This window comes from Sturnira hondurensis, unplaced genomic scaffold (assembly GCF_014824575.4).
Source record: "Sturnira hondurensis isolate 20B ecotype Veracruz unplaced genomic scaffold, ASM1482457v3 Scaffold0008380, whole genome shotgun sequence".
Lineage (NCBI taxonomy): Eukaryota > Metazoa > Chordata > Mammalia > Chiroptera > Phyllostomidae > Sturnira > Sturnira hondurensis.
Window position 1 is genome coordinate 3,949,519 of NW_028081011.1, and position 27,289 is coordinate 3,976,807.

General features: G+C 43.9%; 1 protein-coding gene across 1 annotated transcript; it reads right to left on the minus strand.

The window, feature by feature from the left end:
• Positions 1 to 875: 875 nt before the first annotated feature.
• Positions 876 to 27,289, minus strand: LOC118992771 (NXPE family member 3-like). The gene is made up of 8 exons (XM_037054728.1): positions 27,247 to 27,289; positions 26,330 to 26,795; positions 22,838 to 22,885; positions 18,397 to 18,511; positions 9,939 to 10,663; positions 3,713 to 3,786; positions 3,393 to 3,605; positions 876 to 1,408 (listed from the first exon to the last, which is right to left on the minus strand). Exons 1-8 carry the CDS (start codon positions 27,287 to 27,289, stop codon positions 876 to 878), a joined length of 2,217 nt encoding a protein of 738 aa, XP_036910623.1.

A 27,289-nucleotide genomic window follows, 5' to 3' on the forward strand; every position in this document is an offset into this window, starting at 1 on the left:
CTTTTTTGCTTAAATGCCTAAAGGATTCTTTCTTTATCTTCAAAAGCCAGTGATTTCACAAGTGATGCCCTGATGCTGGCTATTTTGTGACAGATTTTCTGGTATGTGCATAATTACACAGACTTCAAGCATGTAAAAGAAAAATGGTATAAATAACAAATTGGAAAATCCACAATTTTGTGAATTATGGCATGGATTCAGTTGTGAATCACAGAAATAAACAAACAACACCCAGGAGCTTAAAAATGATTTTTCTTACATAAAGAGAAATCTAGAAGTAGGCAGCCCAAGGTTGGCACAGCGAGTAGATCTATGACACCTGCTTCTTGGAGAACGTGGACTTGCTGAGGAGCACACCAAAATCCTCTCTAATATCCATTAGGACCTTGGAGTAAACCTATCACCTATATCTCAACTTTGAAAAACAAGGAGATAGAAAAAAATTTTTACACTTAAAAATTACTGGAAAACTGCATATATATATTCGGGCTTTGCACTAGGGTGGCTCTAATAAAGTGAAATGGAATCATCTTATACCTTTGCAAGGCTTGTTAATACCCTACACAGAAACTCCTGCACATAGATTGACAATCCTCATACTCACTGATGAAGTAGATGTTGCTGGCTCTATCCTTCCCCTCTTCCCCTCAGCACTGCTTGTCCTTGCACGAACTACATCTTTCAAGATGTACTGGACCACTTCCAGGCTGCTCTCCCTGCCACCACCCACATCCCAATTCCTGCTGGTTGGTTTTATGGTCTGTGCATTAGAAAGAGATCCGAGAAGCAGAACAGTGGGCTGAGAAGTAGGGCTTGCAGGCTTGACCATAGCACCAGCTTCTCCATCCACAAAGCCCAAAGACCCGAAGAGGCACTCAGGTGGGGCAGATGAAGGAGAGGAGGAAGTCCACCTCACTGCGGACAATCAGCCGCCCTGGGTGGATGCTGTCCGGCAGCGCGAGGCTGGAGGTCATTTCCCAGGCATCCACAAAGGCCACACGGAGGTCAGCAAAGGCAGCTCGGAGGAGCCGGTTCATCTGAAGGGTGAACCAGTCACTGCCATACACGGACTTGTAGCCGGTGTTGGCCAGTTTGATGACCACGAGAGTGTGGGGCTCCCGGGCCAGCAGCGCAGCCACGGCTGCCCGGATCCCTGCCAGTCGTCGCACAAAGAAGGATGGAGGGAAGGTGGTGAAGTGGGCACCCAGCCCCAGCACCACCACGGTGTGGGGGCCCCCAGCAAGGCCCCCCAGCTCCCGGACCACGGAGTGCAGGGAGGCCACTGGAGTGCGGAGGGAGCGCAGGGGCCAGCTGTGGGCCCGCCAGTGCAGCACTATGTTCCGAGTGGTCTCGACAGCCATCAGGGGCCCTGTCTGATAGGTGGCGTGTAGATCCACGGGCTTCAGGGCTGAGGGAGGCGGAGACAGGAGGCTTGGGGGTTAATTCAGGACTGTACTTCCTGATTTAAAAATACAGAAGATCTAATATTATTTTCTTCTGTAATTCTATGGCCCAATCACCTGATTTTACTCTCCTAATCTATATAATATTGTCAGTGACCTCCTAATTACCAAGTCTGAAGACCTGTTCGCTGTCCTCCACCTCCCTGGCTCCTTGCAGCACTTTGTCTCACTGGTTTTCCTTTCTTAGCAGAGTGTTGTCACTCTCTACAGTCCCTTTCGGACCTGGCACTCCGACTCAGATTCATTCACTGGCTCCCTTCAGCCACCCCTGGGTGAAGACTTGCTCCAGGCTAGAGATTCAGGGTTGTCTGGTTTTTGTCCTTTCACAGTGGTGCCCAGCCTAGGGGGCCAGCGACTCCTGAAATACCGTCTGCTTGGTCCTGATGGAGAGCTAGACACACCTGCAGGAAAAGGCATTCATTTCTTTACACAAAGTCCCTGTGTGCTTGCTCCACAGTTTGCTCCATGGCTGTGTGGGCACAGGGACCGCCTTTCTCTATTCCACAGAAAGGCACCAGATCAGCTAGCAGAGTGTCTGGTTTTCGAAACCTCCGTCATGAGTTTCCATCCATCTTTAAAAACATCTCTTGCCTAGAAAACTCACCCACTCTACCTGGCCATGAGCAGAATTGTCCCAAAGGGACTGGAGCTCCCTTTTTTCCCAAAAGGAGGGGCTGTACCCAAACTAACTCTCCTTGGAGTCTGGGAGCTTCAACCCCTCAAGCAGAAGTGTAGGTAACTGTCTCACAGACCTCAGGGTCTCCAGGTGGGGGCAGCTGGTGTTTTCCAGCTTCTGTAAACAAATGGCAGCGCACATGTATTTTGTGCTGAGAATCCCAACAAAGCTGCTCTTCTGTTTGTAGGTAGGAAGGGAGACCTATGATGGGGGAGGGGTGTCTTCTTCATAAGGGCATAGACCTACCCTGTTGGCCCCGCACACCTCTCTCTATAGGACGATGGGGGGACATGTGGGGGATGGGGCTGGGAGCTGATGCTCTTTTTTTCCCTGGCTCTCCTGTTGCTCCTTTCTCCAATAAGTCATATTTCTTAATCCATGTTATATTTTGGAACTTGTGCTTGCAAAGCAAAGGCCCTGTGTGACACTCTCACCTCCTTGAATTTCTATCTTCAGAGGAATAAATACCAAAACTTTGTCTGAAGCTCAGGCATCTCAATTCACTTCAAATCCCGTCTTCAAATGCCTCATCCACATGTTCCCCCAAAACTCACCCCCACCTCTTTAACCCAATATGAAAAAGGTGTAAAGTAAATACGCCATCTTCTCTCACTCCTGCCCTTTGCTCCCACATCCAGTAAGCATTCCAGTGACTTTTGTTTTGAGTTCATTTTATGGTTATCCATAGTAATCTGATCATCTCCCTTTATTCCAGAACCAGGCAGTCAAGAAGACTGTCAATTCCTTTAGCATGATATTTCCTTTACCAGATTTCTGTACCAGTTCAGCCTCTCATCACCTCACATGGTGACCACACAATTGTCTTGTAACTGGTCTTTGGTCTTTCTTTTTCAATCCAGTCTATCCAACATACTAAAAACTCTGCTTAAAAACGTTTAGTGTCTCCTAAATGCCATACAACAAAACCATTGGTTTCTCTACGATTACTTTCTTAAATTACAAACTCTATTCCTCCAGTACCCTCCAAGCAAATAATTAGTTCCAACCAAGGTTATCTACTCATGGTTCATCAAACCTGTCTGCTCTCCTGGTAGAGCCTCAGATTGTCCATTTAATTGTTAAGGTGATGCACAGTCTGGGCACTGTTTCCCATCCCTTCCTGTGCCCCAAGCCCAGGTGTCCTCTCCTTACATAGCATTCCATATCAAGGTAGATGTTTTCTGCCTTCTCAAAGTCCTGGTTCTGCTCTTTTTCTCTTAAGGAGTCCCCCCTCTCCTCTCATGGCCACTCACAGGGCACGGTGTCACGCAGATACTCCCACCACTGCCGAAGTGTGGAGTCCCCCATCATATGGATGACATGACCAGCCAGGCAGTCCAGGATGCTATCAACCATGGAGAAGGTGCGGCTGGAGCAGGACAGTGAGTGCCACACTCCTTGGTAGTAGAAGCCAGAGGGCTTTGGGCCTGGGATCCCAGGACGGCAGAGCTGTTTAGGGGGCAGCACTACAAGCAATTGTTTGGCAAGCACAACAGTCAGTGAATATGGAAGAAACAAAAGCTACAGGCATGGAATAAGTGCTACCTTTTCTCTAGGCCCCAGTGTCACTTACCCAGACTCCTGTTGCTCTCCTCTGCCACCCAGATTGCAGAAATACCCTGAGGGAGGACCTTATCTGTCACGTTCCTGAAGAGAAATTGGCAAGAAGGGAGCCCTTAATGGAAATGTGTGATAGGAAGAAATTCTAGGCTAAGGTGACACGAAGGTTGTTGGAGGAAGGGAAGTTCTCAGAGTCAAGGGCATCTGTCAGGGCTCCTGGGAGAAGAGAGAGCTTGGGGAAGAGAGAGTGCTCAGAAACTGAAGTTCAGGGATCCAGGTCCTTTGAATTCCCTAGCCTCAGGGATTTCATCAGTGTGGAAAGCAGATGTGTTTTAAAACGTACCCAGGATTTTGGTTTTACTTAGATATGGTGAAATCAATAGATCCGGAAATGATTGCCACTGAAAAGATAGTGTGTTACTCTGTCTTTAAAGGCAATCAGTGAAGTCCTAGAGGTGGGGAGGGGGGCATGGTGCACCACGCAAGGCCACATGGGGGAAGCACCTGGATTGGCCAAGAGGCATAAGAAGCAGAGGAAAATGTGAGCAAAATACTTTATTGCAGTTTTTGCAGAAAGGAATGGGTGGGAAGGGTAAGCAGCTGACTGGGTTTAGGATTTAAGAGTTTGAATAATTTCAGTGGGCTCTGGGCTACAGAAGTAGTTGCCTGGTACTTGGCCCTGGGGTGATTTCAGGCAGGGAGACGGTGTTTGGCTGGAAGAACCTGACAAAGGAAGAAGAAGTGGTTGTGTAGACTGGGGAGTGGGTAGGTTGCATATCAAAGGTGTGCTGAAGGCAAGATGTTTGCTATCTCTAGGGGTTGGCTGACACTGGGAGGGCCAGGCCTACAAGGCCCCAAGATGTCAAAGCATCGAAAAATATAGAACATTAAAAACATGATTTGCTCCAGCTGGTGTGGCTTAGTGGGTTGGGCATCATTCCACACACTGAAAGGTCACCTGTTTGATTCCTGGTCAGGGCACATGCCTGGGGTATAGGTTTGGTCCCACAGTGGGGCATATACTGAAGGCAATTGATAGATGTTTCTCCCTCACATCAATGTTTCTCTCCCTCTCTTTCTACCCCCTTCCTCTCTCTCTAAAATTAAAAAAGCAAAACAACAACAACAAAAAATACATGATTCAGCCCTGGCTGGTGTAGCTCAGTGGATTGAGCACAGGCTATGAACCAAAGGGTTGTCACAGTTCAATTCCCTGTCAGGTCACATGCCTGGGCTTCAGGCCATGTTCCCAGTGTGGGACATGCAAGAAGGAACCACACAATGATACTTCTCTCCCTCTCTTTCTCCTTCCCTTCCCCTCTCTCTAAAAATCAATAAATAGAATCTAAAAAACAAAACAAAACATGATTCATACAAGAAGATGATTGGATCCTTTTGCAAGAAGTCCTAACTCTCCTGTTGGTCTCACTGAGCTCACTCCAGTTGGACTCTTACTCCCAGAAATGGCAAAATCCAGTTTTTTGTCATTCCTGACCATTGGTCAGCCCAGCAGTAGCTCCCTCTTCCCTGAGGCATGCTCTCTCCTTGGTTGCCAGGACACCTCCCTCTGCTGGTAGCCCCTTTTGCTAGTCTCCTTTTCCCCAAACTTTTTATATTGGAGCATCCAGACACAACCTTTGCTCCTCTGTTTGGATCACATTCCTTCCCTTGGTGGTCTCACTTAGCCTCCTGACTTTAACTTCCCCAATTAGATCTCCAGTCCAGATTTCTCTGTCAAATTCCAGATTTGTGTATCTGACCATCTGCTCAATATCTCCACTTGATATCTGATACATGTGAACAAATTCCTGATCTGCACCCCACCCTGCCACACCCAGAGCTTTCCCCACTTCAGCTGATGGCAATTCTGTCCTTCCAGGTGAGCAGGCCCCATACCCTGCCGCCATCTTCAAGTCCTCACTTTCTGGCACATTCTACTTTGTGTCTCTGAAATTCTATGGGTGCTGCCTTCAAAATTTATCTAGAGATGAATCACATTAGACACCTCTACCACTGCAACCTGAGGTCAAAGCCTTCTACCTTTTGTTTTTCCAATGATCCCTTTTATCTTACAGCAAAACCCACCATATCTACAGAGCCTTTCTTATTTATGCTACATCCTCCCCTTAACCTTACTGATCTTTTCACCCACCCACCACCTCCCGACTCTACACCATCTAGCTATCTGGCTTTCTTACTGTTCCTCAGACACATCAAGCACACAACTGCGCTACCTCTGCACAGAACCCTCTTTTTCCAGGTATAGCCTTGGCCAACTCTCTCACCCCCTTGAAGTCTTTGTTCAGATGTCACCTCATTAGAGGTCCACACTGACTGCCAATTTAACATTGCAACCTGACTTGGACATACTCCTAATCCTCACCACCTCCATATTTTAAACTTCCTATAGTTTGAATCTCCTTCTAACATCCTATACAGTTTAATTATTGTTATGTTTATTGCTATCATCCCTTTCTTCTGTTATATAAACTTTACCAGGGTAGGGTCCTTATCTGTTTTGTTCCCTGCTGCTTTCCCAGTGTCTATAGCAGAGCCACGCTGGTAACAGGTGCTCAGTTGGCATTTGCTGCAAGAAAGAATAGACTGATTGAAGAGGTTCTGTCCCAGGAGTGACAGGGGGCTTAATAGTTGGAAAATTTTAGTTTAAGGTAAATAGTTGAGCCTAGTAAGTAATATATATGTAAAAGCTTTTGTTTCAGATCCTACAGATAAGGCCCATCCTGGCTCCTGGGAAAACAGCCGACCTCCTGGGGCACTGCTAAAGATTACCACCTGGACAAGTGGAGGCATCTGGGCCTTTGTGTTCCAGGGAGAGACAGACGACCACCTGCCCCTGGGAACAGCTAACGCCCCAGGGTGAGAATAGTGTGGTTTTTTTTAAATCTAATTTTCCCTGAATTTCAAAAGCCCTCAATGCACTTTGTTCTCTGTTATAAAAAAGCTGGCTTGGAAAGAAAACGTAAGATTGTCTGTTAGGGTATGAACCTGCCATCTTCTCAGATCGCTGGCCATCTGAATAAAGCACCCATAAAGATTCAATTGCTGTCATTGCTCATTGGGTTTGGTAGTGACGGGCAGCCTGAATGTTGGTGTCTTTTCTAGTTCCAGGGTGAGAGGGGAGTTTGCTTTTAGAAAGAAGAGGGAGCAAGAAAATGTTCCTAGAATCTAGAAAAATACCTCAGTGTAGCCTGTCCCAAGAGTGTCAGGTCTCTAAAGCCCCAGAGAGGTTACAGAGCTTCAGAAAGCAGGTGTGGGATTATCCCAAAGACTCTAGACCAAGCTGGAGATGCCTGTCCTAGCAGAGCCCAAGACCACTCAGGTTTGGACTGTGGGCACTCTGGAGTGACCATTGTGGTCAGTTGACTAAAGAAAGAAAGACCCCTCATGGTCAAGTGTCACTTCCTTGGCAGGACCCTAGGCCAGGGGAACCCTTAACACCAGCCCTGCTACAGAGGCCCTCAGAATGGGACTAAAGTTGATGTAAAGAGAACACTTGATCTTGGGATTGAAAATTCATGTCCACTACACATTTGTCACTTGGGTGGTTATCTATCTTATGCCTGTCTTCCATTAGTACACTGTTAGCTTCTGCAGGATGAGACCATTCAGCCCTGCTCTCCTCTCTCCAGGACCTCTAGGACTTTGGATAATATCTAGCACAGAGTTGGGGTGGGGAGGTGAAGCTCAAGAGGAGAAAACACCTGAGATCAGATGATAAGAGCCAACAAGCCAGGTATGTGCTATCTCTGCTATAAGCCATTTACATATATTAATTTATTTGTTCCTCACCACAAGTCTATGAGAGTAGTATTATTATTATCCCCTTTACACAGGAGAGAACAGAGGTGCGGAAAGGATAAGTAACTTGCTAGAAATCACATGCAAAGAAGCTGGCAAACAGTAACAGCTGGAGATTTAAACCTCACAGTCACACTCCAGAGACTTGGGCTTGACCTCCAAGTGACCTCATGAGATTGAATCTTAGATTTATTTCCAGTCAACCAAGGCCAAAAAAGATAGGTGGTTTTCCTTTTCCGACCAAAGGGAGCATGGAAATTGGTCTTGGTGCTAAATTTTTATGTCAGGGGGTAAATGTTAGTGGGAAGTCCCCAGACATGAAGATGGCCTCGAACCTCCAGAGATGGGCTCTGGCAGAGCTGGCACTCGGGTGTCTCCAGCTCATCTTGCCTTGGTGCTTCAGGCCAGTTGGATCCTCCAGTCCTCATAGCAGCCAGTGATAACTTTCATGCTCTTTGGGGCGATGGAACACCAGCTATCTCACCCGTCAGCTCTCCCACCTGAATCTCTGCCTGTGGCCATAGTCTCTTCTCTCCCTTCTCCCTCCTAGGGGGTTCCCTCCACCTCTCCTGTTCTCTACTGTCCTCCTTACACCAGCCATCTTCTGGGACCCTGTTTCTGCTTCCTTCTTCTGTTGTTCCTCTGGAGACCAGAGACCAGATGCCTGATCACCCATCTTAAAAAATGCTACCCTCACCCCTGGTTTCTCTCTAGCACCAGCTCTGCCTCAGATCTCAGGGACAGAAGGGCTCACTGTGAGCAAGTCTGTTTTCACAGTCTCCTCTCCCTCACTCCCATTCCCTCTCCACCCAGGAGGTTTGCACCCTGAGACTGAGTGTTGGGAACCAACCAACAACCAACCCTTGACACAGTAGGGATGGATGAGATGCATCTGCATGGCAGAAGCGACTATGGCTGGAAATCTCGGCTATCTCTCCTTTTGTGCTTGTTCTTGCTTGCATGTGGTGGTAGGACTTTGGCACATTAGTATTTTACTAAGCCTCTGCACAGTTCCTCTGATACTGCACATAATGATTTACTGATGGCAGAACAGAGGTCCCTAACAGCCCCAGGGCCACCTGCTTCCTTCACCTGGAAACTTAGTGATAGAATGGAACAGTGGGAAGACCAACTGTCAGCATGATGGAGGAGGATTTTGTTAAGCACACCCCTGATGTGCCCGAGCATAGAAGCTCAGAACTCTTTATAACTACTCCTCCTCCTATACCCTGGACGGGGGTAATCACAGATGGAGACAGATGAGTAAAGAGGCATGGGAAATGGGTCAGATATTATAGTCTAAGCACATGGGAGTAAATACAAAGAATGTCCCCACCACTATATAAGAAGTATATCTAGACAGACAATTAGACATTTAATTCAGACAACCTAACCACAAGAAACCTTTGTCTTTTCTAATAACTATTACTTAAGTTCACCACGCACAGTTACTCCTGAAGGATTTCTTAAAATTGGCCTACCTATGAAGCCAACAATAGGCACCTGGGAGTCTGTACACTGCTCAAAGCTATTTTTGCTTAGCTGATTAATAGCCCTCTTGGTCACATTAATCTTTGTTAAGCATGATAGAGTCTGTGGAACTTCCTGCACTTTTCCCAGTTATTTTTTATAATAACCTTTTCTGTTATGAAAAGCACACTATGCACCTGTCTGCCGTAACATTGTATAATCATCCCTATAAAAATAAAGAATTTTTGCATTCAGAGAGCCAGTCAGAACTAACCAGTCTGACTGTCCTCTGGCACTCCACTTGGTGTCCAGCTCTGTTTCCTTCACCACGCCATTCCTCCTCCAGGGACCCTAAGACCCGCTGAGGCAGGATCTAGGCAACTGAGGACAATTCTCAGCCTTTATTTTGCTTGGTTTCCAGGCTGCAGTCTCTGTTCCTGCCTCACTCAGTGGGGTCACATCCACCCTCTCTACTCTCCGACCACATATAATGGTGATTTCTAAATTAACATCTCTCCTTGCAGGGGCCATCAAGAGGGTGGACAGCACCAGCACAATTCTCTTTTGCCAGAGGTCTGTGGTTCCCCCTGAAGTTCCAGCTAAATGGTCACCTGCCTCGACCATCATAGATCAGATGGGGGGCTTTTTCTGCATGTCCTCAAAGCACTCGGTGCATACAGTTAAGCACTTATCACACTTCCTGAATGCATCTCTTCACTGAAAATGTGTAGAGGTCAGGGATGCTGATTGTTATGTATATAATACGTATTATATATCACATTATATATATTCACTTGGGCATGTAATAAGTGCTCAGGAGGTGTATGTAATAGGAGTGAATAGATGAATGATAAGGGCAGGGGGGCTCAGAGGAATCAGAAGGACAGAAGAATCAGAGGGACAAGGATTTAGGAGTTGGGGCAGTTTTCCATGAATGCTGGGTTTCTTACCACACCAGCAGGGCCTTCTCGTGTGATGTGGTCACATTCCAGTACTGTCCACTTGAATGTCCCACCAGTGAGTCACAGGGCAGGGTGGGAGGTCGAGCGCAGAACCACAGTTCCCCCGAATCTTCATCCCTGTAGTGACAGGTAGACTCTTCCTTCCCAGTTAATAGGGGGTTAATATTGCAAGTCACAATTTCTTCATATCCTGTGGGTCCCCGAAAATAGCCCATGAAATCGACTGTGGCCCATTGGTCTCTCCAGATTCTTCTCAGAACTCCAACAGCCTCACTGGAGTGGATAAGCCGCACTTGCACCTGGGCCTGCCCAGCCCAGAGAAGGGGGAAGGAAAGCAGGTATGTACCATTCTCCAGATCCTGGACATCCCCAGGGACCCCTGCCTTCAGGTTGGGACCCAGCAACTGTGCCCGAAACAGATCTCCACCATGGGTCTTGGGCCTTCCCCCATGGTCTCTGGCCACAAGGATGGCCTCTAGGGAGCCTCCCAGGGCATAGCTGGCCTGGGCAGGATCCCTCAGGCAGTAGGTGGAGGTCTGAGGACTGGTGGAGGCCAGAAGTTCCCCCTCATCTCCTGGGAGCAGAGGCCAGTACAGAAGATGGGTCAGGTCTGAGAGCTCATGGGGGAGAGAGCCAGAGGACTTGCTGTCAGGTCGGGGCCTTGGGGACAGAGGGACATCTCTGTCAGGCCAGGACACCCTGATGTACAAGATCTGTGGGGAGAAAAAGAGGAACTGATCAATGGTTTGTGCTTCCTCATATTTGTTTCTGGAAAGAAGTTCTCAGTTTGCCAAATTTAGGTCTCCTCTGGCTGGCAGGTCTCAGGAAGGAATCCTACCTGCCCTGCCTTTTGCTACTTCTGACGCAAAGCTGTTGTCTGAACCACCACCATGCACCTCTGCAAACACCATCTCAAGTTTAAAACCATATGTTTGTGGGTTTCGCTAAATCTCACAAAGAATAAATAGCATTTCTGTTTCCTGATCCTTGCACATTTCGGCCCACCACCTGCTCACCTCTGACACTCACATTCCCACTGCCACCAGAGGGGGTCCAGGCTGGGACCCAGCCCCCATTTCTAGCTCTCCCCCCTCCTTACAATTTCATCTTCTCTTTTTGGACCCCAAAACTCAGAGTAAATCTACCTTCCCCTCCTATTTTTCTCTTTCCATAACCCAGGCTACTAGACATCTCCATCATGGATTTAGAAGGAGGATTTCCTTTTCACATAGAAAGAGGAACAGTCAATGGGCTGGACATGTGGTGTCCTGGGGTTTCATTACACTAGAGGCACAAAGGAGAGCCATGTGCAGTTAGAATTAGGTTTGGGGGAAGAAATAGGCTGTGGCTCCAGCTCTCTCCAGCTCCCAACAAAAATCTAAGTAAGCACAATTTAAGTTGGCCTTGCCTCATAGGAAACATCCATATGGCTCAAAATCACAGTGCAAATGCTTAGCAATTTCTCTCAGGACAGGAAGTTAATTCAACTTTATGGCCCATCAGCATTAGATGGTCTCTAGAATTTATCTGTCCTGCAGCTGATTTATTCTCTGACTACACCTGAGCATCAAGAATCTTGACAGTCTTGCTCTGACTTTTCTCATAGTATAGACATTAGGTTACATGTACACACTCCTGTTCATTTGATTTTCCCAAGAGCCAGGGCACTGGGTATGCCCAAATGCCTCTCCTTACATATCGCCTGGATAAAATCAACACAAGCAAGAAAAAATATTTGGGAGGTACCTCAGGAAGGAAGGACTGGTACAGAGGGGGTAGGGCAGGAGATATTTCCTTCATGCAGATCATTGAGACCTATCCAAAAGGCACTTAATTAGCTCCTGGAATTTGAATTTTTCTGTGTAGTGTCATAGAAGTTGCTGGTATAGTTTGTGACTGAGAAGTGGGGTGGTCATGTACCAGGGACCCATGTACCATGGGGCCAGTTGGGCAATGAGACATGATATGGTAGAGAGCTACAAAAGACCACCAATGACTCTGGGAGTGGCTTGAGATTAAGCCCTTCATCCACAGGACCTATTGAGCCACCACCCCTTCCTCAAGCCAACAGTCAATCAGCTGGTCACTAGCTGTGATCAGTCAACAGGAATGGATACCCACCTCACTCAGGTTAGTGACAGGGGGGAGCCTGTTTGGTTTTCTATCTCTTGGTTTCCCTTCCCAATATCAAAGAGGAAATAGAGAGAAGAGGAATGAGAAAGGTATGTGTGAGCAGAACATGCCTTACTCCCTGACTCAAATCAGCTGAAGGCTCAGCTGAATTTGGCAAGAGGGGATAGAGGGAGAAGGAATGGACCAAAGGAGGAGAGCTTTAAATAGGGGAAGCTGAATTTGCAAATGAATAGAACTGAGTCTTAGAAACAAAACTGACTGATAAAATAACTGAAATTGACTTAAAATTATGGAATTAGCCCTGGCCAGTATCGCTCAGTTGGTTGGAACATCATCCCATACACCAAAATTTTGTAGGTTCAATTCCCAGTGAGGGCACATACCTAGGTTGCTTGTTTGATCCTTGGTCAGGGAACATAAAAGAGACAACCAATTGATGTTTCTCTCTCACATCGATGTCTGTCTATCTCTTTCTCTCTCCCCTCTCTCTAAAATCAATAAATATATATTTATTTTAAATTTATGGAATTAGACCTAGCTGGGTGGCTCAGTTGGTTGGAGCATCATTACTACACCAAAAGTTGCAGGTTCAATTCCTGGTCAGGAGACATAACTATGTTGCAGGTTTGAACCCCAATTGGGATGGGAGGCAACTGGGTGATATTTTTCTTTCCCTCTCTCTCTCAAATAAAATATAAAGAAAACAACAACAAAAAAAGCAAACAAACAAATCATATCCTTGGGTGAGGATTGAAAAAAAAAGTTATGGAATTAGACTGAGATGTGATTAAGGAAGCCCAGTGAAAGGAGAGCATTCAACAGATAGTTGATGGCAACAACTGGAACATTTAAAAAATTTTTAAATTATATTTTATTGATTATACCATTACAGTTGTCCTGATTTTTCTACCTTTGCGCCCCCTCCACCCCGCATGCCCACACTCTCTCAGGCAATTCCCACACCATTGTTCATGTCCATGGATCACATGCATAAGTTCTTTGGCTACTCCATTTCCTATACTGTACTTTACATCTCCATGGCTATTCTGGAACCTACCTATTTGTACTTCTTAATCCCCTCACCTCTTCACCCATTCTCCCCCCTTCCATTTCCCATCTGGCAACCTTCTGGTAACTAACTCTTTTTTGGCTTCCTGGACTTGCATGTCTATTTCCTTCATCAAATTAGGGAATTTTTATTTCACTATTATTTCAGATAGATTTCTGATTCTTGCTCTTTCTTTTCTCCTTTTGGAACCCCTATGAGGCAAATATTGGACATCTTGAAGCTGTCCCAGAGGCTGCTTATACTACCCTCATTTTTTTGGATTCTTTTTCACTCTTGCAGTTCTGATTGATTGTTTTTTGCTTCCTTATGTTCCAAATCATTGATTTGATTCTCAGCTTCATCCACCCTACTGTTGTTTCCCTGTAAAGTGTTCTTTATTTTAATTGGTGAACCCTTCATTTTTTGCTAGGTTTTTTTTATGCTGATGAGATCCTTGTTAAGGCCCTTGAGCTTCTTATAACCATTGTTTTGAACTCTGCATCTGGTATATTGCTTATCTCCATTGCATTTAGCTCTTTATATGGAGTTTTGATCTGTTCTTTCACTTGGGTCATGTTTCTTTGTCTCCTTGTTTTGGCAGCCTCCTTGTGTTTGTTTCTACATATTAGGTAGAGCTGCTTTGACTCCATGTCTCTGCAGTGTGGTCTAAGGTAATGTGTGTCCTGTAGGGTCCAGTGACACAGCCTCCACTATCACTCAAGCTGGGTATTCGAGGTGTGCCCTTCTTGGGGGCTGAGTACGTCTTCCTCTTGTAGTTGTGATAGGGAAAAAGCCCCCTCCTGCTGGCCTAAGAATGCCACAAAGTAATCTAACTTCCGCATCTGCGGAAGTTAGACTATCTTCTGTAACTTGCTTCTGCCATGCAGCCACAAGAGAGATCCAGCATTTCAGATATCCCTGAATAAGGACATAGACATAACTTCCGCATTTGCTTCTGTAACCTGCTTTTGTCATGTAGCTTAGAAAGAAAGGAGCATAAAAATAAGAGCCCTGCCACTGTTCGGGGCTCAGAATTTGGAGGTGACTCTCCTCTGAGCCCGTGCACGTAATAAAGATCGTGCTCCTGAACCCCTCGGTGTCTGGTCGCTTCATTTTTCTGTAACAGTTGTACTTTGATTGCTGTTGGCAGACCAATGGGAGGGATTTACCCAGGGTAGCCAGCTGCAAGGATTGGCTGTGACCATAGACCACCAATCTCTGCCCTCCATGGAGGATGAGCTATGAAGGGGCAGGGTGGTGGTACTCTGATGTGGTCTGTATCTGTCCACTGGGTTTTCTGGCCCTGGGGTCTCCTGGGTGGTGAAAACCAAGGTCAGCCCCCACCTGTGTTTTGCCTGAGGCCACCCTTCCTGACCTAGAAAGTTCCATGAGAGGGCTACTATTTGTGGTGTGCTTAGAGATTCCCAGGTAAAGCCAAGCTGTGAAACTAATCTGGCTGCTGCTAGTGCCTGGCCTGGAGCTCACTGAGTCCAGCTGTTGCTTCTTTGGTAGAATTTGGGAAGTTGGGAAACATGAGCTAAGACCAGCCATTCATACGGAAAGGCAGTTTGGGTGGACCTGAAAGTTGGATGGGGTGGAGTCTCTGAGGATCTCCAAGGCTGGTCAAACAGTGTTAGCCAGATTGATGAAGTCTCAAATTGGCACTAGCCTGCTGGCTCCATGGCTCTTTGAGGGGAGGTCATGGAAATTGGACAATGGCCTCTGCTTGCCTAGATGCCAGGCACTTCTGCCTCTCCCAGTATGCCACTGGTACCCCTCAAGCTGCCATCCCTGTGCTAGAACTCAAAGGGAGTGAGTTTGAGTAGGTTAAGTCTGTGTGTGGGTTCTTTAAGAGTAACTGCTTGGAATTCCCACAGTTAATGCCACTAACTCCATCCCCGCTGGTTTTTACAGTCAGAAGTTGTAGGGACTTATCTTCCTAGCACTGGAACCTTGGGCTGGAACGCCTGCTGTGTGGCTGGGCTTGCTCATTTCTGAGATATCCCTCCCTAATTTTTATCCACCACATGTGAGTGAGAGATTAATTCTACATCTATGTAGATGTAGAATTAATTCATTCTACATCTATGCCCCTCCTACCAGATTCAATAGATGTGGTTTTTTAAAATTCTGTGGTTGTCAGACTTCCATTCATCTTGATTTCAGATGATTCTGAGTGATGGTTGGTCTATATTTTGGTTGTAATTTTGATGTGGTTGTGCAAAGAGGCAAGCCACATCTGCCCTATGCCACCATCTTGACTAGAAGCTGCAAGTAGAGTTTTTAACTACAAATTCAACTTCTACAACAGATATAAAGCTATTCAGGTTGATTATTTCTTTTTGAGTCATCTTTTGTTTTTGTCTTTCAATGAATTGTCAGTTACATGAAAGGTAGAATTTATTGGATTAAATTTGCTTGTGGTATTTCATTATTATTTTAATATCTGTAAAATATGTATTGATGACACCTTTTGCATTCCTGATTCTGATCATTTCTTTTTGCTCTTTTTTACTGATTAATTAGACTAGAAGTTAATCAATTTTGTTGATCATCTCATAGAACCAACTTTCAAGTAATTCATTTCTATCTTTTCCTGTTTTCTATCTTTTTTTGGCTGTGATATTTATGTTCTTTCTTCTGCTTACATGGAGTTTCTTCTTTTTCTAGCTTCTTGAAAGCTTCTTTTCTAGCTTCTTGAAAGCTTGAAAACTTCTTTTTCTAGCTCATGAAAATGAGTTCATTGATTTGAGATCTTCTTTTCTGACAAAGATATTTAGTGCTATAAGTTTACCTCTGAGAATCTTATAAAATTTTATAGGTCTATTATTATTTTCCTCCCATTCAAAATACTTTCTAATTTCCTTTCAAATGTTTTTCTTTGACCCACTGGGCTATTAAGAAGTGTATTATTTAGTTTCCAAATATTTGGAAATTTTTTAGAACTCTTTCTATTATTGACTTCTAATGTATTTCTGTAGTGATCATGTAACAGGGTGCAGCCAAGGTGGGGTGGGGCAAATAGGGATTTGGAATGAGGCCCAGAACTCAGGGTGTCCAGGAAATATTAGAAAGACATATAAGATGACCTCACCCTTTCCCCCCTCAGGTGTGAGTTGGGGGAAGGGACAAATGGAGCAGGGCCATTGAGAGCTGTTTTGTACGGCTACAGCTTTGCAGCTAATCTCTGGCATGGTCATTTAACATATTTATAACCCTTAACTGGTTAAATAGATACGTTAAGTAGCTGTGGCCATACTTTGAGCCAGGGAGAAGGGAGTGACTTCGACCCAAGATGTAACTGTGGGGCAGGTCCCCTGAGTGAGAGCTTGGAGATGATTGGCTCCACAACATGGGGCCACACCTGCCCAGACTCACTATGGCAGCCCAGTAAAGCTGGGAGGATACAGGAGTGCTGGCAAGTGTAGCCAATTGTGGGAGGAGTCAGAAATGGGTCTGCAGAGGAGGACTGGCACAGGGATTTAAACCCACATTTGCGGCCATTAAAGAGAGAGCCACGCATGTCTGGCAGAGTGGGGACCCCTGCAGCCATGTGAGAGAGAGAGCCACGTGCTTTTGGCCAGAGTGGGGATTCCCACAGCTGGGGTAGAGAGAAATCACCATGCAGCTTTAGCAGAGAACCGCCACTCGGCTTTGGCAGAGTGATGACCACTCCCTCCCCACAGCTTTGGAGGAGAGGAGAGATCCACGCAGTTTGGCCAGAGTGCAAACCCCTGCAGATCTGGTGGAGAGAAGAAACATGCAGCTTTCGCCAGAGTGGGGACCCCTGCAGCTTTGGTAGAAGAGGACCATGTAGCTTTGGGGTCCTCCCTATGGTAGTGTGGCCTGAGAAGCAGGAGAGACTTTGCCTGGAAGAAGGGTGAAAGAACCCTTGCCAGTAGGCCATGAGAATGTGCCATATGGCTTTGGATTAATTAGGAATCCTGCCTGGATGGCGACGCAGTTGATGGTACCAGCAGCCTAAAACAGACGTTTGCTTCTTTTCCAGAGTTATGGTACCCTGAATTAGGGCAGGGGGGTATGGAAGCACTGTGGGCATCTATGGGTATCCAAAAAGAACTTTGATGTTTTAATGAAGATATTAGGTCACTACTTTAAGCCTGTATAGCATTAAATAAACATTTCCTTTCCTTTTCACAAATCTCTGGCATTGAGAGACGTCTTTCCTATTTGGCATTGGAAAATTGAGCCCCGTAGGTGGTCTTTTCAGTAATAGTATGTTGTGACCCCCCTTGGCCCTGTGTGTGTGGCCCTGTTTGTTCTGTAACAATCATAGAACACAACTTTGTATCTTTGAAACATGTGTGTAAGGGGGAGAGAGAGAGAGAGAAATTAGTTTGTTAAGGAGCAAAATATTACTGACCATAACCAGGCTAGGCCTGGATTCCAACAGGTGTAAGACAGTAGACAAAGAAACTAAATTTCATCTTAGTATGGTACTTCCTGGTTGATGTGGAGAAAGTGAAGATGTCCTAAGATACAATAGGGTAGGGTGGCTCAAGGGCTTATTGCTCTATAGTTGTATCAGGAAATGTCACCTCTTGGGATAATCTTTTCCTGTACCAGGATCATGTCCCTAAGGTATAAACTCTATTCTGACATAGCACTTCTCTACTGAATTCCTATTTCCTGTTCTCTGATATGGTCCTGAATTGAACTAGAAAACAAGAAAGGATGTTTTTGTCCTTTGTCCAAGCGGTTTGTCCTTTGTAAATATACACATAGATTTATATATTTAAGTTTTCTTTTTCTTGTTTTCCCTTTTTATTCCTGGTTAAGCTTTTTAAAAAATTTATAGAATTCAACTTTTCTCAGCAGAACCAAGAGGAAAAGGAAACTTCTACATATGCACCAGGTAGAGAGGAGGAGCAGGGTATCCTTAGAGATAAGGTATGAGGTAATAGTGGCTTTCTCAGTTTTAAGAACTAAGAAGAATTCATGGTGAACAGGAAAGAAATACAACTTAGGGAAAGAGAAAGCATAGACATCTTACGTTCTCTTTTCCCCTCCAACAAACTCTATTAGGCTAGTGTTTTGGACACCCTTACAGCTATCATTACCTGATACAACATGCTTATGCTCTTTCTATAATCTAGTTCCCCCATGACATTTCTGTTCTTGGATTAGAAACAGGAAAATAGAATGACAAAACAGAGAGCTTCCCTCAGCCTTCTTTGTCTAGATGAAAATAACTGGTTCATGCTCTATAGATGGAGAGAGACAAGTGGAAAGAGGTATACTTACCCAAATTGCAATGACTGACCCCACAGCCACAATCTTGTGCCACTTTGACTGTGTGATGAATAGGTCTGCAGAAGCCTGGAGTAGTTTTCTACTCATTTGAAATGTGACCAAGACCCTAAGTAAATAAAAGTGTAAAATCAGAAGAAGTGACATCATAAACAGGGTGAAATAAGAATTGTCCAGCCAGCCCTGGCTTGGGGGGCTCAGTGGATTGAGTACCAGACTGAGAAGCAAAGGGTCATGGGTTTGATTCCCAGTCAGGGCACATGCCTGGGTTGCAGGCCAGGTCCCCAGCATAGGGTGCATGAGAGGCAACCACACATTGATGTTTCTCTCCCTCTCTTTTTCCTTCCCTTCCCCTCTATCTAAAAATAAAGAAATAAAATCCTTTAAAAAAAGGAGAGTTGTTCAGCCATTCAAGATGGAGGCATAGGTAAGCACGCCATGCCTCCTTGCACAATTATAGCAAAAATTACAAATAGACTACAAAACAAATATCACACAGAATTGTCAGAAAATCAAGCTGTATGGAAGTCTGACAACCAAGGATTTAAAGAAGCCACATTTATCCAGATAGGTAGGAGGGGTGGAGATGTCTGCAGAGGTATGGAGAGGTGTGAAGACAGGGAACGGGCAGTTACACATCCACATGTGGTGGACAAATGTCAGAAGGGATACCTTGGGAGTGAGGGATCCCAGCCCCAGACCAGACCATCCAGCCCAGGGTTCCAGCACCTGGAAGGTAAGTCCTCATAACTTCTAGCTGTAAAAACTAGTGGGGGTTGGACAGTGGAAGAAACTTTGGGATTCTCAACAGACTCCTCTTAAAGGGCCCACAACAGACTTAGGACTCACATGGACCCACCTACTCTGGGATTTAGCACCAGGGCAACAGCTGGAAGGGAACCAATAGCATATAGGGAGGAAGTGAAGTGACTGGTAACAGAGTGAGTACCAGGAGACAGCTTCTTCCCAGGAAAAACTCCAGAGGCCAGGAAGCAGAAGCATCTCTTCTCTGAGCCCTCTTCTGCACAGCAACAGAGCCATAACACAGGTTGCCTACCCTGGTGGTAACCTAAGACTGTGCCCCATACAACTTACAGGTGCACTTTTCTACAATAGTCAATGTTAATAAGACAGGGAGTCAAAGCAGCTCTACCTAATACTCAGAAACAAACACAGATAGGCTGCCAAAATGAGGAGACAAAGAAATATGGCCCAAATGAAAGAACAGAAAAAAACTCCAAAAACAAGGAAACAAAATGGAGCTAATCAACCTCTTAGATGCAGAGTTCAAAATACTGGTGATCAGGATTTCCAGGAACTCATCAAGGACTTCAACAGCATAAAAAAGACCCAGGCAGAAATGAGTGTTATGTTAAGTGAAATAAAGAAAAACCTACAGGGAACCAACAGTTAAGGGGACAAAGCTAAGAATGAAATCAACAATTTGAAACATAAGCGGAAAAAAGCATCCAATCAGAACAGAGGAAGAAAAAATTTAAAATATGAGGATAGGTTAAGGAACCTCTGGAACATCTTTAAATGTACCAACATCTGAATCATAAGGGTGCCAGAAGGAGAAGAGGAAGAGCAAGAAATTGAAAACTTATTTGAAAAAGTAATGAAAGAAAACATCCCTAATTGGTGAAGGAAATAGATATACAAATCCAGGAATCACAAGGAGTCCCAAACCAGATGGACCCAAAGAGGACCACACCAAGACACATCATAATTAAAATGCCAAAGGTTAAAGATAAAGAGAGAATCTTAAAAGCAGTGAGAAAAAAGCAAATGGTTACCAACAAAGGAGTTCCCATAAGACTATCAGCTGATTCTTCAAAAGAAACCTTGCAGCCAAGAAAGGACTGGCAAGAAGTATTCAAAGTGGTGAAAACCAAGTTACTACAACCTAGATTACTCTATCCAGCAAAGCTATCATTTAGAATAGAAGAACAGATAAAATGTTTCTCAGACAAGATAATACTAAAGGAGTTCATCATCACCAACCCATTATTATATGAAATGTTAAAGGGAATTCTACTAGAAAAAGAAGATAAAAAAATACACATTAAAATGGCATTAAATTTACAACTGTCAGCAATTGAATCCAAATCACAAGCAGACCAGGAACTGAATCATAAGATATGGAGACCATTTGGAGGGTTATCAATTGGAAGGGGGAAGGGGGATGGGGAAAGGTGCAAGAATTAAGAAACACAAACTGTAGGTACAAAACATATAGGGGGATGTTAAGGACAGTATAGGAATTGGGGTAGCCAGAGAACTTATATGCATGACCCATGGATATGAACTTAGGGGGGATTGCTGGAGGCATGGAGGTACTGGGTGGAGAGGGCAAAGGGGTAAAATTGGGACAATTATAACAGCATAATAAAAAAATTTAAAAATGGGTTGTCTACCATTTGCCACATCAAAGAACACCAACTTTGACGATCATCCACAGATGACAGGGCTTTTGTGGCAGTTCAGGTTGCCAGTGGAGACATTCCGGCACACTCCTGGAGCATTTATGATCCAGCAATTCTAGTCATGCCTACAAAAAACTTATGCGAGAATGTTCATAGCAGCCTTATTCAGAATATTCCCAAGTTGGAACAAAAAAGCAAATATCCACTAATGGAAGAATAGATAAGCAAGTTTGGGTATGTTCATAAAATTGAGTAGTACCCAGTGATAAAATAAAATAACTGATAAATACAAGAACAACAACAACAACAAGATACATATTACATTATTCTTTTAATAAGAAATTCTGGAAGTGACTAATCTATGATGATAGAAATCAGAATATCAATTTGCTCTGGTGAAGAGTTGATTGGAAGTTGGCATAAAAGTCTTAAGGGGTTCAGCCCTGGCTGGTGTGGCTCAGTGGATTGAGAGCATCAGCCTGCAAACCAAAGGATCACCAGTTGAGGCACATGCCTAGGTTGTGGGCCAGGTCCCAGGTGGGGGCATGTGAGGGGCAACCAACTGATGTATCTCTCACACACTGATGTTTCTTTCCTTCTTTTTCTCCCTCCCTCCCCCTCTCTCTAAAAGTAAATAAATGCTTACAAAAACCTTATGGGGTTCTGTAATGTCCTCTATTTTCAGTTGGGTGATGATTATATGAGTATATACATTTGTCCACGTTAATTACTGTATTTTCGTGTGTATAATGTGCACTTTATTGCCCAAATTTTTTAGGGAAAAATAAGGATGCACATTATACACAGGTAGTGCTAATTCTATGTCTATATAAATGTTAATTCTTTTATTTATGCTTATGAATTGAAAATGTAACTCTAGAAAGCAATAATGCTAGCCATATGCAAAATAATACCCTAGAATATGATAATTGGTTTTGTTTCTAAATGTAAATAAATAAATAATTGAATTAAAAGATTGAAACAACTATTTTCCTGAAAGTTTGGGCCAAAAACATGGGTGTACATTGTACATGGGAACTCATTGTACACAGCAAAATATAGTATACACTGTGAATTTGGCTATATATAAAAATTACATCTCAATAAAAAAGAAGAGAAACAAAGATTAAAGAAAATGATGCATATATTCATAAAACTCATAACTAAATTCTGGACAATGTCAACATAGTGGAGGTGGTGCATGGGGTATGATTAAGGGACATGAGGATATTTGTATTGTTTAGGAGTGAATATACAGATATTGATAGCTGTAAGAAAACAGGGTTAAGTAAATATAAGTGTAATTAGTAAATATAAAACTAAAAATAGAATGAAAAATTTTCAAATCATCAGAAAAAATTGATTCATTCATTGGAAACCAGGGAAGGAAAAAATTACAGTAAATGGGAAATTTGAACTAAGTTGGAAGAAATAAGTCCTACTTTATACACTGTCATTGAAAGAAATGTAAACAGGTTAAATTCACCAACAAAAACACAGCAGAGTGCAATCAAGAACATATAGTCTCAGTGGACATCTCACTTCCATAGAAAACACTGAGAACAAGGAACTGGGCTTATCATTCTCCATTTCTACCAATCTAAAAAGTATACTTTCAATGGAGAAATTATCTTCCTTTTCCTTTGAAGCTGGACCCCAGAGAAAGGCAAGATTAAGTGGGGCAAAGACAGGCATACTCCTAGGTACTGTTTTGGTGGCTGGTGACATTTTTAAGTAGAATAGGTCTGAAGAAGGATCAGGTGGCCCAGAAGCAAAGCCCAGGAGAGTCCAGAGAACTAGTTATATAGGACACATGGGCTTCCGCCACGATATCTTGTGCCCTTCTTTGTATTCCACACAACACTAAGGACAGTAATTTGCCCACTTTGTGACTAATTCATACTGGTTGTTTGATAAATAGACTAAATACGCTGTTTCCTAAACCCGAATCTGCCCATCTGTCCATTTCCCCTGCTCTCATTTTCTCTCTGAAACCTAAACCCTCTTACCTAATGGCAGGATACCTCTCAACTCTTCGTGTTCTTTCTCTCAATCTTCTACAAAGTCCCCAAAGTCTTTATTTTTCTCTTTATAGCATATCACGGGGTCCTATTGGTGCTTCAACTACTGCCAAAGCACAGCATCTGCAAACACATGGATGATGTGGCCACTCAGGTGCCCAGAATGAGGTCAAATATGGAGAAAAAGCAGTTGCAGTAAGAAAGAGAGAACCGCACTTCTTAGCAGAATTAACTTAGAGGCAGAGAACACAAAAGCAAAGAAAAAAATGTGGGACTAAGGCTGTAGGCTAGAGAAGCTTAACCACTAAAGAACAGTATGGTCCAAACCCTCAGAGGAAGAATAATTACTTCCTCTTCCCACATAGCAGAAAGCCTTTTCTACTGACGTCTGTAGTCTGTAGAACAAAGCAATGTTCTTGGGAGAGGGCTATATATATCTATCTCCTTTCTGGAGAGAACCTAGGCTTGAAATCCATACCTAAGTAGGTGAGGGAACTGTGTATATGAGATTGTATATTGCATTTTTTGCTTGGAGACTGAGTTCTTTTTTTCCTGAGCTTCAATTGTCTGTCTTCTCTGTAGCACTGAGTACTAAGAGGAGACGGAGCTCAAGCTGGGGGTTGGGAGGATTCCAAATGGCATGGCTGTTGAAATGAGTGAGAGGCTGGGGGAAAAGAGAAACTTTGAAACCCAGAGTTTATGTAGGAAAACATTATTTCTATTCTATTTCCAAAATGCATCATATAATTTTTTGATTAGATAAGATAAAGACTGATTTACAAAAAGGAAAACTCAGAAAGCAGAGAAGATAGAATATCAGTCAGAGTCTGGAAAGAACAGAAATCACACCAGATTTCAATGAAGAGAATTTAACATAAAGAAGTGTTAACTGAGTATACAAATTTGTTCACAGGTAATTGAAAAAGCAGAAAAAGAACACTAAGGTGTCATGTAGGTTGCAACTTTGGGAAGCAGCTCCCACCCTTGGGGCAGAAGGAACAAAATAAAGATGTTAGAATGATGACAACTTAGGAGAGGAATCTGTGGAGAAAAAACTCAGACCTCAGGGAGGGAAGCTGTTCAACTGGTTCTGCAAGTGTGAGGAAAAACACGAGCTGAATTCAGCTTCTGCTCCTAGAAGGAACAGATGTTGCCAATGTGAAGGTTGCTGCAGCTGATGGAAACAGGAGACAAACAGCAATAGTAAAGAATAGAATCCCTTCTATTTCCTCCAGACTTACAGTCCTCACTTGAGAATCCTCTATTGAAAGATCCCAGTAGCGAACCAGCAGATAGAGCAGAAATGTTTGTAGAGTTCCAACTCCAGACTTCCACAGTAGATCATAGAAGGGTATGTCTGGAGCTGAGAGACAATAGTTTAATTACTGGCAAAGGTAGATAAACCAGTAATTAAACTCATTGCTTAGAAGTTGTTCCACAGGAGCAATAAGTTTAGCCTTAGGTTTTCTAGCAGCAAGGTCAATGCTAAGGACATGAAATGTTTTCTTTCCCAGTAAAGTAAGACACAACTTTGGAGAAGAACTTCCTGTTAATTGTAGAAGCCACAGGGAAGGGAGTAGAGTTGTCTGGGGGAGAACTTGAGATAACAAGGTACCTGAGGAGAATGGGAGTTTGGCTGAGTAGGGTCATAGTTGAAGGGTTAAGGGAAGAGAGTTGGGCTCAGGGGATTGCAAGGTGAGGGTTCAGCTTGCTGTTTTCTTTCCAGGTCAGTAGGTTCCATCACAGGCTATAGTTACTTTCAGCTTACTGTTCCCTGAGTGTTCAGGCAAGGCTGGGTGCTGAACACAAAATAAGTAGTCACCAACAACCACAGCCAGGTAATTTCAGGCATCTACCTTATCCTGGTGTATATACCGAAAGGCCTGGGCTCTAACCCTGCTACTAGTCCAAGAAACAACTTTCAGAATGGTATATGAAGTCCTCGGGACTCTTTTGTTTGATTCTGTTGTTTGACCTCTTGTCTCAGCCTATTCCGAACTCAGAAATGTGTGGTTTTGTGTATTCCTATTTCTCAGCCTGCAATGCCCTTCTGATATTCTGTACCTAGCTAAGCGACAGCCTTCTTTCTAAACCCAGCTCAGGTATCTCACCTTTGTGGAATTCTTTCCTAGATCCCAAAGACTGGGTTGTATGCCTGTCTTGCGTATTCTCATAGCTCCCTTCTATGATAGCACTTAACATAAGAACCTGTAATTGCCAGGTACATAATCACATGGTCTGATTAATCCAAGTTTTCGCTTTCAAGAAACAGATGCTAATTCTGGATGATTAAAGAGTAAAAAAAGTATTAATAAAGGAATCTTGGGTATCCCACATGCTGCTGGGAGACTGGAGAAGCAGGCCTGGATGCTAGACTTCCAGAACTATACTTTATACCATCAGCACTTCTGCTGCCCAGCTGAGCAGTAGGAGAAATTCCTGTTTGCTTTACGCTGTACCAAGGATGCCATTTCTGTGCTAAGAGCCTGATCTCGCAACCACCACCAATGTTGAAAACTAGGTCCCTCTGTTACCATCACCAGCAAAATGGATTCTGATGGATCTCATTTTTCAAATTACTCATGTTTGAATTGAAGGATCTGACATTACAAAAGGCAAGAGAAGAGATGGTTTTAACAAGAAGATGCTCATGATGCAGAAAAAATCAAAAGGTAAGGATTGAACATTGTTCATAGGACTTAACCTCAAACAGGCCCTTATTCACATTGGTGACAATATTTGTTCATTAGAGGGAAAGTGGATTGCAAAGTGAAAGGGTCTGAGATTCTGTTTCTCTATTCTCTTTAGCCTAAGAGTAGAGTCCATTGAGATTCTAGTTTAGCTTATTAGACTTGCCACTTTGGACAAACTTTTGAACTTGTCTTCTTTCCTTTGCAAGGCTACAATACAGATGCTAAAGAATTAGACACAAAACAATACATACAACAAACTTGCATAAAACTAAAAACATACACACACAAATGAGTACAATAAAACTAGGGAAATGTTTAAAATTGGTGGATTGTATCAATCTTAATATCTTGCATGGGATACTGTACTGTAATATAGTTTTGCAAGATGTTACCATAGGGAGAAACTGAGTATGAGAGATTTCTGTATTATTACCTACAACTGCATAATCTACAATTATGCCAGTAAAAATTGGAAATTAAAAGAATTAATTAAAAGAAGGCATATAAAAGATTTCATATGTCTAAAATTACACACATATGTTTTATACATATAGACAACTATATGCAAGGATGGCCTCCAAAAAATTAACAGTAATTAACCCTAGGGGGTAACTCTCAGGGTAACTACTCTTCTCTGGATCATTGTTAGTTCAGGATCCCATTATTGCTGTGGTCCTCTTCACAATTCCTATGACCCCATCCACAAAGCCCCAGAAACCACAGAAGCACTCAGGTGGGGCAGATGATAGAGAGAAGGAAGTCCACCTTATTGTAGACAATGAGCCACCCTGGGTGGATGCTGTCCATCAGCTCCAGGCTGGAGGTCATTTCCCAGGCTACATAGGGGTCAGCAAAGGCAGCTCCGAGAAGCTGGTTCATCTGGAGGGTGAACCAGTCACTGCCATCCATACACAGACTTGTAGCTGGTGTTGGCCAGTTTAATGACCACTTGAGTGTGGGGCTCCCGGGCCAGCAGAGCAACCAAGGCTGCTCGGAATCCCTGCCAGTCATTGCACAAAGAAGGATGGAGGGAAGGTGGGTGAAGTAGGTGCCCAGCCCTAGCACCATGGTGTGGGGGCCCCCGGCCAGGCCCTCCAGCTCTGGGACCACAGAGTGCATGGAGACCACTGGAGTGTGGAGGGAGCTCAGGGGCCAGCTGTGGGCCTGCCAGTGTAGCACTATGTTCCCAGCAGCCTCCACTGCCATCGGGAGTCCTGTCTGATACACGGCATGTAGATCCACGGGGTTCAGGGCTGTGAGAACAAGAGAGGAAGCTTAGGGGTTAATATAGGGTTGTGTACCATCCTCTTGTACAGATGAAAATGCTACTCCTCATTTCCTAGAACATAAGCATTTTATTTCTAAACCCTAATAAACCCTTGCCCCTGAGTTTCCAAGGTTGCCAAGGATCTCACTTTTATCCCTCCAAACACTATTCAGTTTGCTTTTATTTCTCTAAGGCATTTCACTTTCCTTTCTTGAGTGACCTCTTGCAAAAAACTTTCTCTTGCCTTCTGTAACACATTATATTCCATTTTTTCCTACCATTCAGGTCATTCTTTGCTCAATTGTTTGTTTCATATTTTCCCTGCACTATGTAAATGGTGCATTCCTTAAAATCCTATTATTATCGTCCTCTTTTCTTTACTATCTATCTTTTGAGGAATGCACTCACTTCTACCTCAGCAAGCTTCCATTCCACACTTTCAATTTCCCAATCAGTATTTTCTCTCTGATGGTCCACCAT